This window comes from Haliotis rufescens, unplaced genomic scaffold (genome assembly GCF_023055435.1).
Source record: "Haliotis rufescens isolate VD_foot unplaced genomic scaffold, xgHalRufe1.0.p SCAF_11, whole genome shotgun sequence".
Classification (NCBI taxonomy): Eukaryota; Metazoa; Mollusca; class Gastropoda; order Lepetellida; family Haliotidae; genus Haliotis; species Haliotis rufescens.
In genome coordinates this window covers 28756721-28783085 of record NW_025963791.1, presented here as the reverse complement: position 1 = coordinate 28783085, position 26365 = coordinate 28756721, and the positions used below count along the sequence as shown (strand labels likewise).

The window sequence follows — 26365 nt, the reverse complement described above, 5'->3', positions numbered from 1 at the left end:
TCTAAGACCTGTGCTACTTTTGGCTCTACTTCCACAGTAAGGTGACACACTGTGATATAACTGGAATACTGTTCACAGCGGCATTAAACGTTAACCCTACTCACTTACTTGGTATTGTTTCCGAGAGGTCTATGCAAATATGGAATGAGCAACAACACAATTAAGGCAAGCACTTGATGTAGATAATTGTAATCCTTGCAAAGAGTGAGTGAGTGAGTTGGGTTTAACGCCGCTTTTAACAGTATTCCAGTTATATCACGGCGTGACAGCTTAATGTGGGAGGAAAGCCCGAAGTGATGCAGGTCTCGGACGTTTACCTCTTCAGTGAAACCCACGAGCACGGGTATGGTGCTGACAAACCTAGAAACATAATCGGGGCGAACCGGGATTCGAACCCACAATCATAGGTTTCTGGCGTGCCCAAGGGACGCAACTCTGCACAGCGAATCGCGGCGCCTTAGTCGACTGGGCCACCTGTGCCCCCTCCTCTCAAAGAAATCAGAAAGTCTTGTAATGAAATAATGATTAATAAGATTAATATAATATTATAAGGTAAAGGTTGCATGGCAAGATAGACCCTGTTAGACAATACTACTTGATGATACTGTAGGGCAGATATAGCATGTCAGTTACTGTTATCATATTATATTGTTTGAAAAAAGGTTCACTAAAATTCTTGAATTAATAACATTTCTCGGGCTCAGTTCTGTGAATATGTATATTAGACAACATTTCTTTTGTTCAACTGGTTTTATTTGGGGATGCTAAAATAGAGAATAGTTCTTGTTAATGGTTGATCACAGAAAGACCACTAAATGTTTGAGTTCATGGCAATTATATTCCTTAATATTCTACACATGATGACCTATCTAAATAATATATCTGCATGATGATTTTAAGTTACATAATTTAGACATACCATAATGCCTACTGTTATCTGTGTATTTGCTATAGAAAAATGTCATTAAATTTATATGTTGCCAAACTTAATGCATAATTGATCAGTTGTGATGGTGTGTATGTGTTGCCATATTGGTAATGATTAAATATAAGTTATTTAAATGTATTTTTTCTAATTCCGTTTTGTGACTAATTCTACCTACAGAGCATGAATATTTATGCACATTTTATTTTAACCTGATTTTAGTCATATTTAGAGCTAATATTCACTTTTATTCTTGTAATATAATATATATCTTAACTCATGTGTAAGTACTGTTTGTATCATGATACAGCTCTTGTTGATACATACTTGTAACAATATATTGTGACACGACAAGACTAAATCAAGGTTCTTCAATGTAAGGGAGACAACTCTTGCAACTGTCTTGCCTTGTAGTTTGAGATAGACACTTTTACTTCAGGACTTGTAATTGTTATTACGGAAACAATTTATCTCCCCAATAATAACATACTATGCCTGTATAGACTTTGAAATAAAGATGGTTTACTGATGATTGTGATAGATTTGGAGTAGTGGGCAACCAGTTAGTTTTAGTTTTTGGTAATGATGCTGAAGACAAGTTCAATTTCCTACAGTGGTGTGATGCGTGAAATACTAAATTTTATGAAAAGAGCGAATTGTTCTCGCTTTCTCTCGTCAGATACCAGAACTACTCATGAGTATCATAAAATGGTATTACGTGGGAGTGAGTTTAGTATTATTGATTACATACCTTTTATAACGTTTTTAGAATTTTACTGTCGTGTGTAAATAGGCAGACATCTAAGCGATCCAGAGCATAATCCAATTGAGTTTAAGAGAATAATGCTTTAAACATGTCAAAAGTTGACACATTTTAAGTTATTACCATACAACAGCCCATCTTTAGAATTGAGGGGTCTGTTCCACAGAGCTGTCATAATGCAAAGGTTATCCATGACTCCCATACACTTTATCATGTACATGGACTTACGACTGTCGCTGTGCTACGATCATCATGTAGAACGAGGTCCTGCACCACAATGTTTACAATCACGTCACAATTCACAATACCCTATGACTTAATTTGTGATATTTTGTTGCAAAATCCACCAGTGAAACAATACTATGTGATGTCAGCCTAGCAACAAGGTTGCTGGGGTCATCAAGTGTGCATAAGCTCCTCTCAGTGATCTATCATCTCTACATGCAATGTTGTTGAATTAGCACAGGGATGTTGGCAGTTTTCAATATTTGTTTGTGAAACTTGTTCCCGCAGTACATAAGCATGCGTTTTGGTATTACACAATGTGTAATACAGCTTTATCAAATGAGTGATCTCTTCATGGGGAAGTAATAGAGTTGTAATATTCATGATACTGATAAAAGAAGCATTTAAAACTCCCTCCCCACTAAAATCTAAGATTAACTGTTTTCATCTCACATGTTTAAAGTAACGAAGTAATTCAAACTCCTTTTCACTAGTCTAAACCCAGTCCTATTATTGTTGACATTTTATTTTAAGAAATATTTTTGAACTTTGTTTTCTGTTGCAGAGAAAGGAAATCGACCAGTTGAAAAGAAACATCTGGTAAGTTACATAACTTGGCTTGTAAATGAAATCATTTTAGGTCATATGTCAGAATTTGTATTAATATAACTGCTTTTTACCACCAATGACACCAGGTGTACATTTCATGGAAGTTAGTGAGTGAGTGAGTATGATTTTACGCCACTTTTATCAACATTCCAGCAATATCACAGTAGGGCACTCCAGAAATGGGCTTCACACATTGTATCCATGTGGGGAATGAAACCCGGGACTTCGGTGTGACGAGCGAACGCTTTAACCACAAGGCTTCTAGTACCACTGATTACAGTAAAAGTGTTTACGTCAATAGGAAATACAATTAAAGTTGTCAAGGACCCAGTCTGGTAACCCATTATCGCAAAAGTTTCAGTTTTATCAATCGTTGAACCTACCTCTGAAATAAAATCCCAGCACTAGACAATCTTCAAGAAGCCTGGGGCCGCGAATATGGCAGTGTAAACGTACGCAACAAAGCTATATTTGTTTGTTTCTTTGTTTGTTGTTTAACACCACACTCAGTAATATTCAAACTATATTATGACTGTCTGTAAATAATCAAGTATGGACCAGACATGAACATCGATCTTGGCATCGATCGAATTGGGATATAGTGACATGCAATCAACCAGGTCACCTCTACTGACAAGTATAGGTTGCTGGGATCTGTTTTTAACCAGAATCATTAGGGAAATCTCGTCTTTTGCATACTCATTTTCCAACTGGGGTAAAACTAAATTATTTTAGGATAAATTTTTTTAACACAATTTCTAAACACAAATTATGTTGCATTCATCTGTGCATGGTAACTGGTAAATACGTATTGCAAACCTCCTTTCCAAGAAGCTGTCGACCTGTGATTGACAATAGAACATTCACATGGATGAATAGCTGAAGGGAAATAACTCTTTCAGCCATAAGAGTGACTTTGCTAAATGATTAAATTTATTGTATGAAGCTTAAGTAAAATCTCTAGTTATAAAAACACTGTTTCAAGGTCATGGAAGTGTCAAATAATATCTTTTCAAAATAACAATATTAAACAATTTCAATGTGTACATGTACAAGATTAATTCTAAAACATGTTCTTAAAGTAGCAGTTATTAGAAATGAAATCTCATATTGTTGTTTGTTTGAAATGTAAACTGCAAAATAAAACTCACCAGTAATATGTTACTACCAGTAATAATTAACTTTGACGTTTTGACCAAACATAGATAACGGTTATGTCAAGATTATAGCATTTACCAAAACTGTCCAGGAATGTTTTCAATTTGTCCATAAAACAAACATCAAGTGCTGTAAATTTTCCAAGCTTTTCCAAATTATAGCAGTTGTTAAACACAATTAACTGAAATCTTAAATATTACTTTTGAAATAGATATATATACCGTATTCGACATAATAAGCGCCCAGGGCGCTATCAAAATTAGAAATAGGGGGCTCTTAGTAGAATATTATTTTGGTGAAAAACAACAGAGTTGAAAGATCGTCAATTTTTTGGTTTATGCCGACAGCCTGAAAAGTTTATATACGACAGATATATTTTTCCAGAATTTAATTTCCCATAAATAAGGATGCATATAACACACAAATTATACTAGAATAAATAAGTCTTGTGTACATTGATCAATCGGAAGGGGTGCTAATTGGGATTGTTCACTAGCTAATATATTGGCAATTATCGCCGTGGGTCGCTTATTAGTGCGGGGCGCTTATTACGTCGATTACGGTATATGTCTTGTTAGCGGCTACAACAAATCAAAGCACCCATACTCTAATGATGTGATATTTCCCATATATAAGAACATTTGCGATGGATGATCCACATGATTAATGGACACATTAACACATATAAATGTGTCTGCCTTGAACCTATTGTATATCAACTTCACGACCAGATGTAATTTAGATGTTTTTCATAGCTACAAACATGTTAATCATGCTTATATCTCTTAGTAGATTTATTATCCATAAAAAATGTGATTACATCAAATAGTCTTGTATAGATGCTGGTTTCTTTATCAGCGCTGGTCCAGAGCTTGGCTGCTTGTCTCCAGGATGAAATTAATCCCATTTGTCTTGGCGAGAGATTCAATCAGCGTGAGATGGTTGAAAATGCCAACGTGGGTCAGGGTTATTGTGGGGCTTCTTTCCCAGAAATTATTGAGTCGAATTAGATTTGTTCAAATATCAGCTCTGTCCAGCATTTAATTACATAACAATAATTTGATCTGACATTTGAAGAGGACAAAAGCTTTGATGTGCCTGGTGAATCTGATTGCTGGGCAGCTCTTGGAGAGTTATCGTTACACGATGGGAAAACGCTGGACCCTTATTGATTTTTAGGCAAGATTAACCCTTTTTGAGCTACAATTTCCCTTCTTTTTTTATGTAATGGCTTTCTTTTATTTTTTTTCAAATTCTTTTGTTTTATAATTCTTTGTGTATCATTATATGAAATGTAATATTCAGCTTCATTTTCATCCCCATAAACATGTAATTAACCGTCTGAAATTTAGCTTAAAGGGGAAGTGTACACGCAAAAATCACTTTCTTACTTTTTCTAAACAAAACGCAATTTTAGAATTAATTAGTATCTGTGTTTGAAAATATACACTCATTTTTTTCACAGTGAAAGTAGGAAGCTCACAATAGTGTTAAAATGATATGTCGTTATGAGGCCTTCGTTTTACGAGCGAAATAGGCCTGAGTTATCCCCCTTAGATAATGACGTAATTGGTGCCAATTCAACTGGGTCCCTGTCTATTCTCAACGCAAAAGATATCAAGGACCAGTTTGCGGTAAAACAACATGGTCTACGACACACTCCGGCGCAGTGGTGACTCAGCATAACACAATTCTGGCTGGCATCTGAGACGCTAGAATCACAAAACTGTACCTACACCACGTGAAGCGGCTCTAACAAAGCATGATGACGTCATAATGTTTATCAATTGGCACCAATGACGTCATATTGCAAGGGGCATAAGCCATGGTGTTTTTGTTATGGAAATAGAACACTTGGTAAATGTGAAAAATATAAATCGTTTTAATGCAAAAAATATGTTAATTAAATATGATGTTTTTATATTTTTGTCTATGACACTTCTATGTTAACACTTTTAATGTCGAAAAAGTACAAGAAAAATTGGTTCATATCCGTGTGAACTTGCCCTTTAATGCTTTTCATTCACTTCAAAGAGAATATTTCTTGCATTTCTGCAACAGATTTATTTCAGTAATATTTATGAAAACATGTCCTGGGATCTAAGGTGATGGGATTCTCTGAGTAGAGTTGCCTTCCTTAGTTTGCATGGATCTGCTGATCATGGTTTGAATCCCAGATTAACCCTGATTATTGTCCTTCATCTGCCAGCACTATACACATGCTATTCAATTTCACCTAAATGGTTAATATCCTGCATTACTTTGGCATCACACTGTAAGTTGTCAGTAATTTAATTCAAATAAGTGTTAAACTCAACTCATTCATCATTTGGGCGGTCGGGTAGCCTAGTTGTTAAAGCGTTCGCTCGTCAAGCCGAAGACCCGGGTTCGATTCTCAACATGGGTACAATGTGTGAAGCCCATTTCTGGTGTCCCCCACTGTGATATTGCTGGAATATTGCTAAAAGCGGCGTAAAACCATACTCACTCACTCACTCAATTCATTCAATAATAATATTCCTTCTTGGCTGTTATTTTTGGTAAACCAACAACAGATCTAGAAATAATTCAGTTGTATTTTTTTCATTTTGCAATTTTGAAAACAAGTCAACAAAATGGGTAAGAAAAAAAAAGAATATGTATATTTTGTTATCTTCGTCCACTCAGTCGTTAGCATATTAGTGGTTAACTAAGGCCCGCAACACCAAAATGTCAAAATCTGACAGCTGAATTTATGACACGATAAATGTCATAGCCTTGAAGATGCACATGAGCATGATGCATCTCAAGTATTGAGATCGATTTCTTGTACAAGACAATATCCACGTCACAAGGCTGTCATTCACAAGAGATTCACATTTGAAAAATGATCATTTAACCCTGTTCCAAATACGAACAACCCCTGGAAAGTTTTTCCCACTGTTGTATTTTAAGTTTTAAACATTTTGAGACCACTCTCCGATGAAGTTGGATTTTTTTTATCGCAGTTATTTTATTCATGGCCATCAGATTGATTGAAAAGCAATAACTGCTTTCAGACTGTTCATTCAAATATTTTTGAAATCCTGGATGAAGAATCAATCATAAGGGTTTCATTTTTTTTCAAGACATTCCTTTCACATCACATTGGAAGATAAATGTTAGTATTTTTATCCCATCAATAATTTCAATGATGAATATCTGGGACTTTAGTTGCCATGGTTACCACAGGATCTCACAGTCATGTTGTTGTATAAATGTATGTCCTTATTCAGCTTGCTTTAAAACTCTGCAAAAGGAATTTATATCATTTTTTTTTTAAATGCTCAGCGATAGACATGCAAATAGATAAACATGCTAAGCAATAGACATGCTCAGAACTTAACATGCTAAGAGAAAGACATGCTAAGAGAAAGACATGCTAAGAGATAGACATGATAAGAGATAAACATGCCAAGAGAGAGACATGCTAAGACATAAACATGCTAATAGAGAGACATACTAAGAGATAAACATGCTAAGAAAGAGATGTGCTAAGAGATAAACATGCCAAGAAAGACCTGTAAGGAGATATATGTGATAAGAGAGAGACATGCTAAGAAGAGAGAGACATGTGATAAGAGATAAACATGCCAAGAGATAATCATGCCAAGAGAAACATGCTAAGAGATAAACATGCCATGAGAGACATGCAAGGAGATAAACATTCTAAGAGAGAGACATACTAAGAGATAAACATGTCAAGAGAAACATGCTAAGAGATAGACATGCCAAGAGAGACATACTAAGGAAGAGACATGCTAAGAGATAAACATGTTAAGAGAGACATCCCAGTCAGTTCTCAGTATGATCAGCTGATATAAAAAGATGTTGTACATTTCAGTCGTATTTAACAGCAGTATGATCTGCTGATGTATAAAGATGTTGTATATTATAGTCGTATTCAGCAGCAATATGATCAGCTGATGTATAAAGATGTTGTACATTTCAGTTGTATTCAGCAGCAATATGATCAGCTGATGTATAAAGATGTTGTACATTTCAGTCGTATTCAGCAGCAATATGATCAGCTGATGTATAAAGATGTTGTACATTTCAGTTGTATTCAGCAGCAATATGATCAGCTGATGTATAAAGATGTTGTACATTTCAGTCGTATTCAGCAGCAATATGATCAGCTGATGTATAAAGATGTTGTACATTTCAGTTGTATTCAGCAGCAATATGATCAGCTGATGTATAAAGATGTTGTACATTTCAGTCGTATTCAGCAGCAATATGATCAGCTGATGTATAAAGATGTTGTACATTTCAGTTGTATTCAGCAGCAATATGATCAGCTGATGTATAAAGATGTTGTACATTTCAGTCGTATTCAGCAGCAATATGATCAGCTTATGTATAAAGATGTACATTTCAGTCATATTCAGCAGCAATATGATCAGCTGGTGTATAAAGATGTTGTACATTTCAGTCGTATTCAGCAGCAGTATGATCAGCTGATGTATAAAGATGTTGTACATTTCAGTCGTATTCAGCAGCAATATGATCAGCTGATGTATAAAGATGTTGTACATTTCAGTCGTATTCAGCAGCAATATGATCAGCTTATGTATAAAGATGTACATTTCAGTCATATTCAGCAGCAATATGATCAGCTGGTGTATAAAGATGTTGTACATTTCAGTCGTATTCAGCAGCAGTATGATCAGCTGGTGTATAAAGATGTTGTACATTTCAGTCGTATTCAGCAGCAGTATGATCAGCTGATGTATAAAGATGTTGTACATTTCAGTCGCATTCAGCAGCAGTATGATCAGCTGATGTATAAAGATGTTGTACATTTCAGTCGTATTCAGCAGCAGTATGATCAGCTGGTGTATAAAGATGTTGTACATTTCAGTCGTATTCAGCAGCAGTATGATCAGCTGGTGTATAAAGATGTTGTACATTTCAGTCGTATTCAGCAGCAGTATGATCAGCTGGAAGAGGAGTACAAGGTGGCAGCTATGGGCGCCCTGCGACGGACCAATCAGATCAAGAGGGTGAGTGTTTCTTGTCAGTTTTCAGAATGCAAGGTGTGTCTGTTGGAGTGACAGTTGGTGTGTCAAATGTGCAACAGAAATGTACTAATAGTTATGGATTCATATTACTTCATGTATAAAGTATAATAAGCACTGGATTCATTTATTGATGTTAACCATAAATACCTTTTTCGTCAAAACACAATCCTTTTGCATAGCAACTGTTTTTGTGCATACTGGTTACATATGACAATCCGTAATGCACAAGTTACACACATTACAAAGTTTATTTTACCATATCCATTCAATGTTAAATTTTCTCCTAAGGCGTATATATATAGACCGCCTCCGTGGTCTAGTGGTAGAGCGGAAGGTCCGGGGTTCGATCCTCGACCGCGTCATACCAAAAGACGTTTAAAGATGGCACTTGTTGTTACCCTGTCTGGCGCTTGGCATTAAGGGGCTAAAACAAGGACTGGTCGGCTTGGAGTCAGTATACTGCGGCATGGTATCTCAGTGAGCTAGCACTATAAATCGGCATCAGTCCGGACTAGTACAAGCAGCCACACACACACACACACACACATGTACATGCACGTCGCTATATAAGTACAATAATCTTGGACGCGACGTTAAACCTCATTTCACCTCACCTCACCTCCTAAGGCATATCATCCACATACATGTACACGATATGTTACAAGTTACAGACAAGTTACAAACAACAAAATGCATCGTCTTGATTTCACCCTCGGGAATTGAATTCTCGTACAAGTTACAAACAAGTCATGTCCAAGCTACATAAAAGTTGGATATAAGTCATAACCAGTGATGCCTAGTTAAAACAAAATATGGTTATAGCCAAATTTACTGAAAGAATATATTGGTTAAATGTACATGTATACGTTTTCATTACAACCTCAGTAATGTGTACGTGGCAAACTTTGAATGCATAGTTTGTTATCCAAGAATTTGTGCCTCAAAATTCTTGTGTTTCTTATCTGTATCCCCTCCTTCGTCCTGTATCCTGCACTGGAGGCTCGTCATACCTTGTTACAGTGTAAAACGTAGGTGTGTTAAAGGATGGAGACATTGTCTTGAAGAAAATCCGGTTATTTTTGTTATTTATGTTGTCGATCACTTAAAGAAGGAGTGTCCCAGTAATTATAGATAATTGCCATCGATAGTGTCCCAGTCTAGATTGTCATGATTTAAGATCATAAAGCTTTTCTGGGTTATTAACTTTCTTAAGGTAAGATAAGATTTAAGGCATAGAACTTAAGCATTAAGTGTATGAAAAGAAAATATAATTCCTATTTCCTAAGAAAAAATACAAAAGCACTGATACGGTCCATTAGCATCAATTTTTCCCTTCTGTATCCAACATGCCATCACAAAACCCCCACGACATACATCTACCCTATTAACAATCCCCTTTCTTTATCCTATTGTGAAATAGACGCACCTTACTTTTCTTGTACATTTCCCAGCTGACTATTATTTTCACATATGGCCGATATTGACAAGTGGAATACATGCATTTCAAGGGGGAAAAGGTAAATTGCAGTCAGGCTTTGTACCCTGGCCAATTATCTCGTCTCTAATGTTCCCATCAACGCATGCTTGTCGCCTGCAATCTTCTCGGTAAAGGCTTCTCTTTTTTTCATCGGTACTATTGAGGCATGTGGTTTTGAAATCCATCACATAGCATGGACAATGGTACGTCACTCTTCCCATGCACTTGTAAGCCAAGGGTCGTTATCAACAGGCAGACCATTGTTGGAGATTTACTGTTGATATGGCAGTTTCTGTCACAGATTGCAGTCAAGTGATAAATCAAGAAGGAGTTATCTCCCTTTACCTATATCATTTAGTTGACTGTGAACCAAGCCACGGGTACATGTATTCAAATGTATCAAATTAAATTTTAACATAGCTAACTTTTTATTTAAGCTGATTTGTCCCTGTAATTTTTTTTAATTGAATTTAACTCATTTGAGAAGGAAAATATTTTTCAATTCAAATATTCCTATCAGACATAGGGATGTCAATTCAAAAAAGTTTAAAAATCAAATTTAAATGTTGATCAGCTTTGAAATGTGACTGACAATATACCAAAATCAATTCATTCTTTCACAGATTTTCTTGGTCTGAGGACTGATTTTTAAGATAAATATCTTGAAATAAAAATAGTTATAAATATATGTTAAAAGCATATAACTTCAATCAAACATAATGTTTTCCCTGAGGTAAATTTAATTTTTCAACTATTGAGTACACTCATCCATCACACAGTGGCAATGGTGGCCCAGTCGTCTAAGTAGTTGCTGTTAGGTTTTATTTCCCTTAGGAGTGCCAGAATCTTACGATTACATCCCATATTCACCCAAATTATCTTCCTTGTTTTTTTAAAGCTGTAACTGCTTAGAACTGCATCACTTTAAGCTTTCTAGACAATCCCACTTTAAGCTAACATACCCTGATATCACTGAAATATACTGTTCAAAGCATCAGTAAGATAAACTCATTAACTCATCCTCAAGACAAAAAACATCTTAGTCATGCCTGAGAACAAAGAATATGTAAGCCATTGTAAAGCGATACATAGTAGCTCTCCTATGTTTAATCAAATAAAGATACAAAAATCATCAATGATCATATCCATCACACCTTAAATAGTACACATATGTTTAAATATTTAATAACGAACATGTTTCGAATAGCTCCCCTTTGAGACCCAGCAGTGTTGACATAATCTTGTTCACTGTCTGGTCATGGGAAGAAATTAAGCCCCAGGAATTCCCACAAAGGGTCAACAGTCCTGACCCATTATACAATCTATTGTCAGTGCCCTCCATTCCACCCCAGCCAGCTGATGGATGCCCCAACAAAAGCCTGCTTTCTAACATGGAAACCTGTCATTTATCAGCCCAGTTGATGTTTTGATGTTGTAGAAATTAGCATGTGTTAGGAAATAGCTGTGCGGAACATGGGAGTCTGGAGCTTTAGAATAAAGTTGTGATTGATTTGTTAGTGGTGACTGTTTCGTTACTGGGTTTTATTAGATTTTAGGGATTGTGATGTCATTAATGAGCTGGTTTCTGAAATTTATGAGAAGTTTCATATAGCTGGGTGTTAGTTTCAGGTGAGTTACACAGCTGGTGTATGTTAAACTTGATTCCAGTACTAGTGTTGCTGGCAGCTGTTGGAGAGCCTGGAAAATAACCTGTATTCTTGTGTGCATATGTATGGTCATGATAATAGTTGGTTGGTTTGTTGTCTAACGCCGCACTCAGCAATATTCCAGCTATATGATGGCGGTCTGTAAATAATCAGACAATCCAGTGATTAATACCATGAGCATCGATCCACGCAATTGGGATCGATGACATGCATCAACCAAGTCGGTGAGCCTGACCACCGGATCCCATTAGTCGCGCTTACGACAAGCATAGTCGCCTTTTACGGCAAGTATGGGTTGCAGAAGACCAATTCTAACACGCATCTTCACGGGTCCATGATAACAGTAATATTGTTACTATTACTAAATGTACAGTATTTTTACCTGTTTTTAGTTAAAGAAACCAATGTACGATCTGGATGTCCCTAATGCGGACTGATTTGAAACATTATGAGTGTTGCCTTTCTGGGACTAAATGTTTTACAGATGGCTAGGTATTCCCTTACATTAGAATATGTACATATGTCCATATGTTTAAATTCCATAATCTGTCTCCCAGGCCCAAGGGAATATATTAAAATTGAATCCAACTCAAGTCTAGAATGATTCTACGGTCTGGATTGCCTCTCCTCCAATTAAGCATCGGTCTGGGCTCCATTTTTTTTGTAGATATACATGATTAAATGAAATTACTTTATTTCTGGGACTAAATGTTAATCACGAATTCACAGAATGACTTTATTTATACATTTATGTGAAGAGATTGCCGCAACATGTTCTACATCTTTAAGAATATAAACGTCTAGCATAGGAAGGTAGGGTATCAGCCCCTCTCAGCTCTTGTAACTTACTGCAGGGTTGACCTGTGCCAAGGGGACTTTCACTTTGAGGGTAAAGGTCATACAGACCCTGAAACAAATATATCCATTACAGCCCATGCAAGTCTAGGATGTTTGGCAAGTCTAGATAACTGCAGTATCTGAAAATGAAGTCTCTAAGCTCCTTTTTATTATATTTTATAACTATGAATTAACAATTGTTTTCTTTCTGTAAAATATGTTTATTTCAGAGACTAGTTGTTAGTCAAGGTCAAGACATAAACATCGGGTGCATGGGTCCCAGGCTGGCAGGGTGGGGCTCACTCCACTTGATTTCCTAAATTATTGCTGACATTATATCACTGACTATGCTCAGAATCCATAAGCCTATTATACATGTAGATGTGGATTCCAATGTTTGACAAAATTCAACTGGTGACAGCTTTTAGTGTATTTATTACCAGATAGGAAGTGCAAGTTACATCACAGACTTGTATAGGTCTGTGGTTACATGTAACATTCAATATACAATTTTGACAAGCTTTAAAAAGTCAAACAGCCATTTACATCCTCTTGGATTCGCTATGAAAATCAGTTGCATCCATTCTCAATTTGTATGCATATAGTACACAATATGTTGTGTACGGTCAAAGCCTGTTCCTATCAAACAGAGTACCAGTCACAACAGAAAGTGAAAGGGAAAGTACTCCTGTTTCACTGTGATGAACTCTACCACCTCCACCTTGGTTCATGTAAAATCAGGGTACACAAGTGTCCCAATGATCTAAGGTCTAGTCACTGCAGAGTTGTGTCCCTTAGCCATTCCAGGACCCGCTGCTTCAGTGTTCAAATCCCAGATACAATCAGGTTATGATTTGTTATGGTAGAGGAAAAAAATGAAATGAAAATGATATGAAATGAAAATATATTTTTGGGTTTAATTTTTTTAAATATAGAAAATATAGGAACACCAAGGAATAATTTCACTTCCGGAAACTGAAGAAACCTAGACTTGCCAAAGTATTGTGTTCTTGCTTGGAAGTTTTTAAAGAAAATAATTCAGATCTGTATGTGCGAGGGTACATACATAGAATTTTCATTTGCTCGTTGCAGATTAAAATATTGTGAGGCACACTGTTAGTGAGGTGGGTGAGGATGACAATCAAATCATTAATTCAAAATGGCGTTCATGTTCATTAATTATGTTTGTCGATCAAGAATCAAAAGGAAAGTAGATGTAGTAGAATGAAAGTATCAAATCCTGCACTGCATCGTTATGTACTGCATGAATCACTGACTCTCCACTCCATCAACGTAGGCCGCTTCATCTCCCGCGCCATCTCTTGTTGCCCTAAGTATTTCCTCCTCCTACGGTCCAGGTCAAGTGGTCTGGTCATGTGGGGATCACAAATAGATACAACAATTAACAAAATCCGAAATTTTCGGAAAATTGTATTTGGAAATTCCAAATTTTGTTTACCCGTTCAAATGAAGCATGTGACAGACGGAACCGTGCACATGATTTCCTGAAAATGGGCACTTGATTCTGTCATGGATCACGTACCCCCCTTACGTAACAGTTCCATGATGACCAAGCTAAAACTTGTAGCCTTGTTTCACTATTTGATATCTGATGTTTCATATTCAAGAACATATCAAATGTTTAATCGTGTAAGTTTAAAATTCTATTATTGTCTTTAATTAGCTATTTCATCAATAATCATCTCAACAATGTATGTTAGAGTGAACCCCCATTAAACCAAACACATATTCCCACTAAACTGACTGGATTAACAAATTGTCATCAATCATGGTTTCAGAGTTTAGTCCCTCTGTCCTACATGTCAGCATTTCAAGCACTAATCTTCTGCAACGTGGGCACTCCAGATTAACAGAGTCCAGACTAACAAGGTTACAGTGTAACTTAAAGTTTACAATAACAGTCCTTTCCTATACAATCAGTGAAAGGGTACCCGGTAGGATGAGATGGTAATGTGACTGTTAACCTACTAGCACCTGACAGGAAGCTTGGGTTGTATGATCCCCATGGAGTTGATAAAGAAAATATTATTAAATATTAAGTCATAGGCAAGTGTTTATCTAATTTTCTCATGAGCAATACTGTAGAGCAATAATTACCATGGCTTGTTTTTTATAGAACTGGGAATGTTTTCACTACCTTTTCACTAACACGACTTCGTGATATCCTGAGTTTACTAGACTGGGTTTCATCTTCACTTGGTGTGAATTAGAAGGAAGTATTATCTTTTTAGTATGATCTGAGTTTGCTTGGTAGGAAGAATATAAACACCGCAATGAAAAAGACATTTTAAGTCCCTTTCCATATCTGTCTTCTTCGGAGATTTTGTATTATTGCATCCTTTACAGACTTAAGGGTTTTCTTAAACTTTAAAAAAGAAATCAAATATGACTAGTTTGCTATCTTTTTTGTATGAAATCATGTTTTTATTAAATATATTGTTTTCCCATTTTGTATGAGGAAAGTTGCATTATTAAATTCAGACTGAGGTCAACCAGAGCAATATCTTCCTGTTGGAAAAAAAACATTCAAATAGTTTCAGTTTCTGTGCCATTGAACTTGAAGGAAACTCATTTAAGCAACTTTCTTTGCCTGTTTTCTAAGTTTAGATAAGGAAGATTGGAAAAAGTCCCTTGTTTGCACCAAAACCTGGAATGTTTCCAGAGTCGGTAGAAAATGAAGTCAAGTCCTGCCCCCCTCAAACACAACAAAATATGTGTGGCGTAATTTACTTGTACGGCAACTTTCTGAAAACATACAAAATTATCCGTTTATTTTCATGTCTGTTTGGAGAAGTGACAGACGTAGTGGCTCCTCTCCATGTTTGTTTTGCACTTACATCAGGTTCCCAAAAATACTTTGTCAGATATGTATAAACTTGTTGTCCTCAGTTTGGGCCAACGTCAGTCTCTCATATTTTCATTTTGAATAACCAGCATGTCGCCTCAAAGAACTGTGTGAGAGTCAATATTTTCTTTACTTAACTTTTATTGAACTTTTATATAATACTGGCTTCTCTCCAACAATAATCTTCAAAACATCAATTTTTTTCAGAGTCAGATCCTCCATCCTCATAAATGTTGTAGTTAATAAATCAATGTTTTTTTATTGGATTCCAAAATGTACATATCTTCTCTTTGATATTGAAAAGCCTGTCTATTTCACTTACATTTTGTCATAGGGTATGAATGTGTGAACAGACAATCTCTCTTCAGCACAAGGGCATATCTTTAAAGATATCTGCCTTGAAATCTTCGGCCCTGTATTGTTTAACTTTATTTAAGTGGGTTCAGTTTGAGTTAATCATTATAAAAGCCTGATTTGTTGGAGCTTTGCGTCTTTGATCTCAAGATATCTGTTGTTTATGGGCAAAAAAGGAAATGAATGCATACCAAATTAATGTTTTTAGAATTTAAATAGGCACTTATTGGCTCAGAGTCCATTCCATTCTCCTTCCTATTGACTGGTTTTTGTAGATACTTTAATTTGAAATGATGGATCCCTTAATTTGAAATGATGTTTTTGGTGATATTGTATTTAAGTTATTTATATTGAACTTGAATTGTGTGTATCTGTTGAAATGGCAATTAAAATATTGTGTGGTCAAAGATTTCCTATATTTATAAGTAGCAGATGTCATGTCATGTCATGTCATGTCATGTCATGTCATGTCCATGTGTGCATTAGTAATTACTCATTAGCCATTGAGATGAGTCATAAAAATACATAGGACACAGTCACACCAGGAACAAACTAAACTACAGTAAACTAATACTGACGGACATCTGTATATTATATATGTTCACTAAGTATACTATGAATCTCTTGTAAATTATTTTCAGCCCTTAATATAAATGCAGCTTTTCCTTAAGCTTAGAGCAATGCAGCAATTTTTATATAAATCTGCTTAAATGGTATTTGACCTAGAAAATGCTTCAAAAAAATAATTATGCTTCTTATCGTCAAAGTAAAAGTTATTGTCTGCCACAAAAAAAAGACATTGTTGGAAGATGTCTAGCCCCTCCCCCACCCCACCCCCAAATATTCGGTTCCTAACCACTTGAATGAGTCAACTAGATTTTTCTTAAAGAGAAAAGTAAGCGATCTTTATGGCAGTTTGTTGACTAGTGTGATACCTGGTTTTAAGATAAAGGCTAGTCTGTCTTACAGACCCTGATACAAATATATATCAAAAACAGCCTATGCAAGTCTATAATGTTTGGCAAGTCTAGATTACTGCAGCATCTGAAAATGAAGAGAGTCACTGGGCTCCCTTTTATTATATTTTTATTTAGATAACTGAACAACTGTTTTTTCTGTACGATATGTTTATTTCAGAGACTAGATGTAAGTCTAGATTAAGGCGTATCATGCAAGTAACGTTTCAACAAATCTATGAATATTTTATCAATATTCGCTATACTCATGAAACCATAAACATATAGATAACAGGGTATAGGGTTACAACATTCAAGGCCTCAGTAACACTTTCCACAAGCTTTAGGGTAGACATGTGGAGGACATTTCCAAATTCGATGGATCAGTGACTAAAATGATGTCCGATGTCCGATGTCCGATGTCCGATGCCACTGTTTTGACTTTGACCATATGTTGCCATGTTTTTTTCAGGTGAACAATTGAATTGCCATTGCATGTGTTTGTGGCAGGATTTGCTCTCCATTTTTTGAACACCTGGTATCATCACTATTTGATGGTGATTCATAAACACATGCTTATGATATAGTCGGAAACGTACTATGGAATCTGCTTTTAGCAGATATTTCTTATGATTATGGAAATGATTTTGTCAATTTTGTTTACATAACTCATTCATTTCTAAATAAATTCAATGTAATCCAACACATTAAGATTTATTAGATAACAGATGGAATTCAATTCTAAGATACCTCCGTAGTCAAATTGAAAATTAGGTCTTTTCAGCGCTTTCATTTTAACATGTTATTTTAAAGAACGTATAAAGTTTATGATATAATACATTGCCACCTTCAGGCAGTGAGATGGATGTTAGTATACAGAGATAAGTTTTACAATCACAGCACATCTTCAGGCGAAATATAGAAGATTATATAACAAAATCACTTTCATTCTCCCCTTAAGCAGCAGCACATCTACAATGCCTTCTTGATCTTTATTTGTAATTACAACAGAAAACAACAAACACTTCCCATCTGTTTGAAGAGAAAGCTGGTAATTTGTGGAGTCAATTTTGTCGACGCTGCACCTGAAATCACCTAAGTACCTGCCAGAGCTATTATCGTTAAGGTGGAACACACACCTGAGTTTTTACTACAGGTGAAGGATGTTTCCTGGTAACATTTAGTGAATCATGTGTATGATAATTGTTTGTCATAGTGATTACCAAAATACAGATATGAGTTGATTTTGAAAAAGGATTTGAAACCTGACTTTCCTCAAAATTTGTTTTTTATTCATTCAATGATGAAAGGTATGTAAAGATTTAGCTCACCTGGCCTGGTGAGTCAATCATAGCAGTCACAATGAACATAAACAGTTATACTCCTCAAAAGAAGTTAAGGACCACCTGATTCTTTCATATTGCTACATGTATAGTTAATCTTTGATGGCATGACGGATTTACTATAATAACAAGAGAATCAGGTGATCCTTAACTTCTTTTGAGGAGTATATATCATGAAATACTGTGATAGAGAAACGTGTAAACAGTAGAAGATCTATTCAAGTACCAACTCAAGATATTCAAAGTACGGTATGTTGACAGTCAGTAAAACCTCAAACCCTAAGTTATTTCAAAGTAGACACAATTTATGGATAACAACTCTATTTTACTGTAATGGCGACATTGCGGTATGTATCCTTATAACATTGTCAAGCGACAGAAGGCTCAACACCAAAACGTCGCCATAACAGTAAAATAAAGAATTTGTTATTCATAAATTGTGTCTTCTTTTTCATCCGTCAACTTTAAAGAAATGCCTATCAAACAATTCAAAAAATCATTTGTTTCTCATAACTTTATTTGAACGATCTTAATTTTATATTATATTTAGATTCTCAACCCCTGCAACCTCAATTCACAATTGTACCAATCTATAAGGCCTGTATTAGGAATTAATTACAGTTATTCTGGTAATCAGGATGGGCGATGTAAACAAGTAAAACATCTGTGGATTGGTTGTCAAAGGCGCCCCAATTTGCTATGCAGAGTTGCTTCCCTTAGGCATGCAGAAACTTATGCATGATTGTGGGTTCAACTCCAAGATTTTCCTGATTATGTTTCTAGGTTTGTTAGCACCATATTGATTCTCTTGGGTTCAGTGAAGTGGTAAACACCTACAACCTTCGTTACTTCAGGCTTACTGCCCACGAGCAGACATTGCGTAATATAACTGACATACCATATTCGACGTAATAAGCGACCAGGGCACTCTCAAAATTAGAAATAGTGGGCTCTTATTAGAATATTATTTTGGTGGGAAAAAACAGAGTGGAAAGATTAATTTCGTGGTTTATGCTGACGGCCTGAACTGTTTATATACTGTTTAATTGCCCATAATTAAGGGTGCATATAACACGCGAGTGCGTATTATACACGAATAAATCTTGTGTACATTGATCAATCGGAAGGGGTACTTATTGGGATTGTTCACTTGCCAATATATTAGCAAATATCGCCGTGGGCGCTTATTAGAGCGGGGCGCTTATTACGTCGAAAATGGTACTGTATAGAGTATTGAACCAACTCCCCTCTACATCTGTCTGATGAAAGGGCAATGGAATGAGCCTACATTCCAGACTATCTTTTCTGTGCACAGCCTTCCACACAAATTGTTTTTTTCTCTTTCAAATGAACATTTTTTTCCTTTCTGGAAGTTGATAAATGTGTTGATTTGCTTGGGAATTAGTGATAAAATTCCCAGGATATTCCTTGTAGTGATTCAAAGAAGCTATTTCTTCTAAATCTGAAAAAAATATTGATCTGAACTGCTCAACTGGTTCTAGTTCAACAGTTAAGCTTTGAATGAAATCATGTCAAATTAATTTAATCCAATCAAAATATTTATTTTGTTTTGATATTATACAACTTTTACAAGTCGTGTCCAGAACGTGTGTGTGTGAAAATTCACACATGGGATTGACACCTTGCGTAAGTTATTCCTTGTCTGTGATTGGTTGAAGGGAGGCTGACCTGTCTAAGACAATTAAATATGTCAACATTGAAAGGAACTCGAAAAGTGATTGACAATGTTGATGTATAGATTCAGTCACATTCGGCAAACATTCCTGGCAAATAAGACCTTGCCAACCTCCTGGATCTCCGTGGTGGTTCTCAACCATTCCACGTGCTTGAATGCTGAATTTACAAGTCAAGGGAGAAAGAATTTGGAGGGAAACTCCTAGAACTGATCACAGAGCATGAAGCCTGCCAATTTACAGATATCTGATATTCGTGAGCAAAGGACAAACTTTCAGTGTGAAAAAGTTCAATGGGTTAATTATGGCTTAGCTCTATATTTCCAAGGCAATTAGTTACCCAATAATTGAAATGTTGGATTCAATTTAACAATTTTCCCATAATATTGATTTCATTCTCCCTTATTGAATTTTAAAGTTTTTAAATAAATTTAGTTTTTTTAATTTGTACATTTAAAACCAAAATGTCATCTTTGATTACAGAACCAATTTTTTATATGGAGAGAAAATTTAATTTCTGAAACTGGCACTTATGAGAAATTATATTTTAATGTAAGAGTTTTAACTTAATTTTAACACTCAAATAAGCACTAGGCGTTCATGGCACAAGAAGGTTGACTTTTTTACTCGTTGACATTTCTTTTTGATGTGTGCAAGAAAGACTGATGCCAGGGCTTTCAGCTTATATTAACACTGAAAAGAAATTGGAATCTGCCAAGGAGATGCTTGGCTTTTTATCTCTAGGTGTTCCTTTATGCAATGCTAGAAAATAAGATGAAGTCACTGAAAGCGTTCCCATCACATTGTGCTTTTCTGTGAGCGGCATCGCAAAGTGTACTGGATTGCCTGCTTAATGCAATCAGCTTCAGATAAGAAAAAATCAATACATAATGTTATTGATTTCCTGCCTGTTTACATTCATGCAATATGCATGAGTTACATATACAATAATGAAACAAATATCCTGAAATGTATGATGCCTTCATTGAAATTGACGTCCATTAACCGTAATTCATTTCTGTGCATTGTACCACAGATTCAGTCAATGTGCAAAGTCTAGCATGGGCTATTTACGTGACGTCAAATATCAAAGTGAAATATACATGATGTTAATATGAATAGTACCATTAACTATTGATGGCTGTTGTACTAGTTTTTTATTTGTATATTCATGTTAAAGTCACAAACAGCGTGACCAACATTACAAAGTGTAGGAAATTAACGTCATTGGCTATAGACAGCTATGTTATGTTTACATAGTCATGTGTGAGCAGTTTACACATCTATGCAATATGGTCTGAAATTAACACCATTAAGACCAGGGCATTAGTAAGCCTCCCACCAAACACTGAGTTATGTACATTGTTTTTAGCGACAGATGATATCAATCAGAAATTACATTGTTCGTCAATTTGGCTGTTAGGTAAACACTTATTTCATGCAATAAACCATTCTGACTTTGTTCCTAGTGATATTTGTTGATATTCTCCTGGTAGAGTTGTGATAAATGACTACTTGATACACAGTCTCTTTGTAGAGTCTGATGGAACAGTGGTGTCGATGTGGTGCTGATAGGTTTAGGAGAAAGCTTGTTTATTTATGGCTGTACAGAGCATTTGTATGACTTGGTCTGGTATTGACCAGGAAATAGATTGGACTCTGTTGTGAGGCTGGTCAAGTGTATTAAAACAAACTCATAGAACTGCATACCATAGGACAACAGGCATTGTCTTATAGCATCCTTCATATAGGTGGATTTGCCTATCTGGTCAATCTCAGCCCCAGAACCATATTATTTTATAAGCAAGTCTAGAATGTCCACGTGTTCAGAACTGAATCTCCCATCTCACTGGGGCTCCTTTTCAATTTAAATGTTGTTGTTTTTTCAATCAATTATAGATTTTCAGAAACTAATCATTAAACGTTTAGCCTGCAGTTCAGCCTGTATAGGGGGGGGCTTTTTTTATGTCATTCTGATATGTTTTTCTTTATGTAAAAATGTAATCATGCATTCATTAATTGGATGAAACTATATAAAATCCTGCAAATGAGTACACAAATATTTGAGTAGCTTTTCTTTATGGAGGTCGGGTGAGTGAGGACAAATTAACCATATTATCTTTTTTCTTAACTTGTTATAATAGCTAGGGTTAACCATCATAAAGATATGTTTTTATGTTGGCAGTATTTTACATCAGATAACACATATATTTTTTACATAAAAATGAACATTTGTTCAAAGCAATGGTCGTTCGTGGCACTGTGGATAATAGAGTATATTTTATAGTTGAAGAATTAGAGATAACATCCATGTTTGCATTAACTGTGTACTGAGCGACTCTCCTGTTCATGAAAAGTGAGTTAAACTAAGTTCAGACACATCTAATGGAGGTTTCTCTTGACAAGTCTGTCCAAATATTGCTTGCTATGGTATTCAGATACACTGACCAACTCTGTGTTTTATTGCTACATGAAGTAAATGCATTCTCATAGGGACTGTACAAATACTTTTATATAACTTTTTACACATACTTTTATTAATACTTCTGATAAAACAGGAGAGTTATATAATTGAGAGCATAAAACACATGATATTTTTTTCATAAACATTACACCATTTGCATTTGTTGATGTTGTTGACCCCTGCTGTGATATTGCTGGAATATTGCTAAAAGCAGCGTAAAATCAAACTCACTCACTCATTCACATAATTAAGTTAAATCAAAACACTTGTTATCTCTTGATGTTTCCTTTCATGTATGTTCTCTCTGTCCTTTCATGCTTTTAATAGGTTTTTTATATAAAACAGAACAAAAGTTGTAATAATTAAAATATTCTGTTGTTTTTTTATCATCTGTTCATCTTTATTCTTTATCCTTCCCCCAGTCTGTTTTGTCTCATTTTCTAATAAAAGCTTGTTTCCATAATCCATGAATCAATTTCCAAATTTGACCAGTGCCCAGAATACATTACTCTCGAACCTTGACTTCAAAAAACAAGATAAAGTGCACTTGGTGAAAAAACAGAATATCAAATGAGAGACTGAATCATCAATCATATTTTTTGAAACATTTAATAAACATGCTGGAATCTTGTAGAATCCAAACCAGTCGAATTGAGGAAGACAGGTAGTTGATCAAATTGTTGTAAAGACTGTCCATTCTGGCAGCACATCCAAACTGAAATTTAACTCTAGGCTAAACTAATTTGCATGATTTCCTGAATTTTGAAGCAAGACTGTTGTCTTAAAACGCTTCCTCCATGTTGAGGGACAGAACAAAGAAACTGCATGCAATGGATTGATTTTACAATTAGCCACTTGATGTCCACATAGGCTTGGGAGGTATTACAGTCAGCTATGGACCTGAGTTTATGACAAAATTTGATGGAGTAACAGATTAACGAAGATGGAGCCTTGGGCTTCGTCAAGGCAGACATCAAAAGAAGCAATTTAGAACAAAGGGCTTATAATCATGATTGAAATTAGGGTTTTGTGGAAAGCAGAAACATGGTGAAAGCTCGGACTGGCGTTGACATGAGGAAATGATTTTGTCTCAGTGAACTCCTCCAAAAAACATTTATTATTCTGGTCCAGTGACTGTTTCCGGTCTGGGATGCAATTAATTTAAAATAATTTGATTAAAGTTTCAAAATTGAATTTTGTAATTGGAATTAATTATTGTTTATGAGGAATGAATTTTATTCTTTCAATGCACTTTCATGCACTGATAACATATTCAATGCCTAGGGAAAGATTTGTAAAAATTTAATTTCAAATTTGCAAAAAAACACCAATAATTCACCAAATGGTACAATGATTTTGGGGTCATACAGTTTACAACACTTTGTAAAGTAGAAAGTTTGATGAAATCAGTACACAGCTGTAGTAAGGTTATAGATATGAACCGAATATCCTTAATGATTTAATGGTGATCATTATATACGCTAAATCATAAGGATATAAGATTTGATTCCTGTTATATAAATGATCAGGATATAATCAAGTTTGGTACATACCACTACCAACATCAGGTCCTTTAGGGGATATTTACCTTGATGTTAATTGCAATATTGAAGTGTCAATACAAAGTATCGTCAGTTTCCTGTTATGTGAGTGGCATGTTTTTACAGACATATGTACATATCCTGTTATTGACAGGCGTGGGAGGCAGGTGGGAGAGACGTACAGGCGGTTCCACGGAACGTCGCTGGTTCAGTCATTAGTTTGATGGCACTATGTCTTGAATATGCTTTAAAAGAAGGATATTGAAGAATATGATTTGGAATAAATGTCGGTTTTGAAATGAGTTTAAATATTAGATGGAAAAATGTATCATATTATCAGTAGGGCTGAAAGAGGGAAATGTGAAGAACAGATGTAACCATATGATGGTCAATATACTGCACATTTCTGTATGCTAATTAGGATCTTATCATGGTTTGTAAATGCTTTCAGCATTTATTTTCATTTTTAATGGTTTCCATCAGGAATAAATTCATTGCCTCATGTCATAAACATTAGATATTTTAAGTATTTTTAACATATCTGATTATTGTTTAGGTCAGAAATACGAATCATTTATTATCCTGCAGTGATGCAGATATCAGGCACTCTCGGCATGGGTATTGGCTAAAAATAACTTTAGGTCACAAGTTATTGAAATAATCCATATCTTCATATGTAAAACTGTATTAGAGTAGGAACCAGATTATTTGAGAAGGGTTTCAAATTGTTATATGACCCAGATGTTGTGAATTGGTGGGTGTGAGTGAGTTTGGTTTTATACCAATTTAGCAATATTCCCACAATAATATGCAGGCAACACCAGAAATGGGCTTCAATCATTGTATCTATGTGGGGAATCAAACCCGGGCGTGATGAGCAAATGCTTTAACGACTACCCTACCCCACCTCTCCCAAATTGGTAAGAACAGAGATACCTCTGTGTAGAGTTAGGCAAATCAGTTGTACACGCAAACATGTCAAGTCTTTAATATTACTATTATATTAATGAACGATGATGGCTATGTGAATTATATCAAACATTCAAGTAAATATTATGACTGTTAATAACAAAGACATCACAAGAGAATATATTCCCACTCAAACTTTTATCCTGCAATGAAATAAATTTCATTTCCTTATATCAGGATAGCGTTCTTTCAAACATGTGAAATAAATCAATTTTATAGATATGCTATAATTGTTTATTCATAAAAGTTTTGACATAGACATGTGTTGGAGCCAGAATATATAATAACTTGACGTGCAGCAAACTCATGAATTCCATGTCAGTATTCATTCTATCAAACCATTCTGTATCTATTTCAGTCTCAGATCATTACCTTCATGCTCAAAATATCATTCAGTATATTTAAACAGTTACAAGTATTTTCTTACTGCTTTGAGGCTAACTAGTATTGATTGTCTCACCATAAACAATTCATGGCCAATGAAAGAAATCATTCTGTCGAGAACAGATCCATTGTGCAACAAATCTATTTTTGCCGGGGACAATAAAGGTGATTTATTATCAAGTGTACTGGTTCCATTACACCATCCACAAGACACTCTCAAGGAATCAATTGGATAAGAATGGTAAAGGAATGCCACACTAAACTATCGACTGGAAAAACTTCGGAGAGTTTGCTCCATATTTGGGCGCTGCTGTGACGTTATTGGTTCCAAAAATGGTCAATTATCTGGGAATTGCAAAGTGTAATTTGTTCCAGACTGGACAAGGGTCATGACTGTGCCGAAGCGAAGTAATACCAGTTATAGGCATCTTTGTGATGTAGAACAACAAATATGTCTGTTGGCTAAGAAGTCTGATGAACCATTGTTACAAGTGGACTTTTGTCCGAGTCTACTCAACAGTTATAGGTCTCTGTGTTTGTGTATGGTATTAACATTGCCGGAATGTTTGCTTTGAAGTTATTCAAGACAAATTGGATCTGTGATTAAACAGTTGAAAATAGTGCTGTATGTGTGAGCTAATAATTCTTTTATGATTGGAATACTGTGGAAATACTGTCTTGAGACTCTCTCGGGCTGAAAAACTCTGCACCGGTGCGGAAACTGCTGAATCGTGATTCGAATATTGTCAGATTTATAACCACCAGATCAAAGAATCCTTTAAACAATTACGCAAGCTGAGACACCTAATATGCTAATATGCTGCCTGTTCAAGAAGATTGTTAAATTTACTGCTGGAAATAATTAACTCAATTTCCCTTTCTAAAGAGTAAAGTCAAACTGCGTTATCATTTTTTTCAAATGTAATCAATGTTTAAATTATAAACCTGACATTTCTGTGACCTTTGGGAATATGAGAGAAAAAAGTGAGTTTTTGTGTGCATGGAGTACACAATGTCTACTCAACCATTCAAATAGCACCTTTATTCCTTAATCTGCTAAGGGTTGAGATATGAGTTTGTGATGACCGGTG

The 26365-nt window shown here is 35.4% G+C and overlaps 1 protein-coding gene across 3 annotated transcripts in view; it reads left to right on the top strand.

The window, feature by feature from the left end:
- The window catches only part of LOC124132604 (ras-GEF domain-containing family member 1B-like), a 151543-nt gene that overhangs the window by 54812 nt on the left and 70366 nt on the right, over positions 1 to 26365 (top strand). For all 3 annotated transcript variants that reach the window (XM_046496598.2, XM_046496601.2, XM_046496599.2), the window contains exons 3-4: positions 2479 to 2513; positions 8617 to 8704. In XM_046496598.2, the coding sequence (XP_046352554.1) occupies positions 2479 to 2513; positions 8617 to 8704 (123 nt within the window). The remainder of the gene's footprint in view (positions 1 to 2478; positions 2514 to 8616; positions 8705 to 26365) is intronic.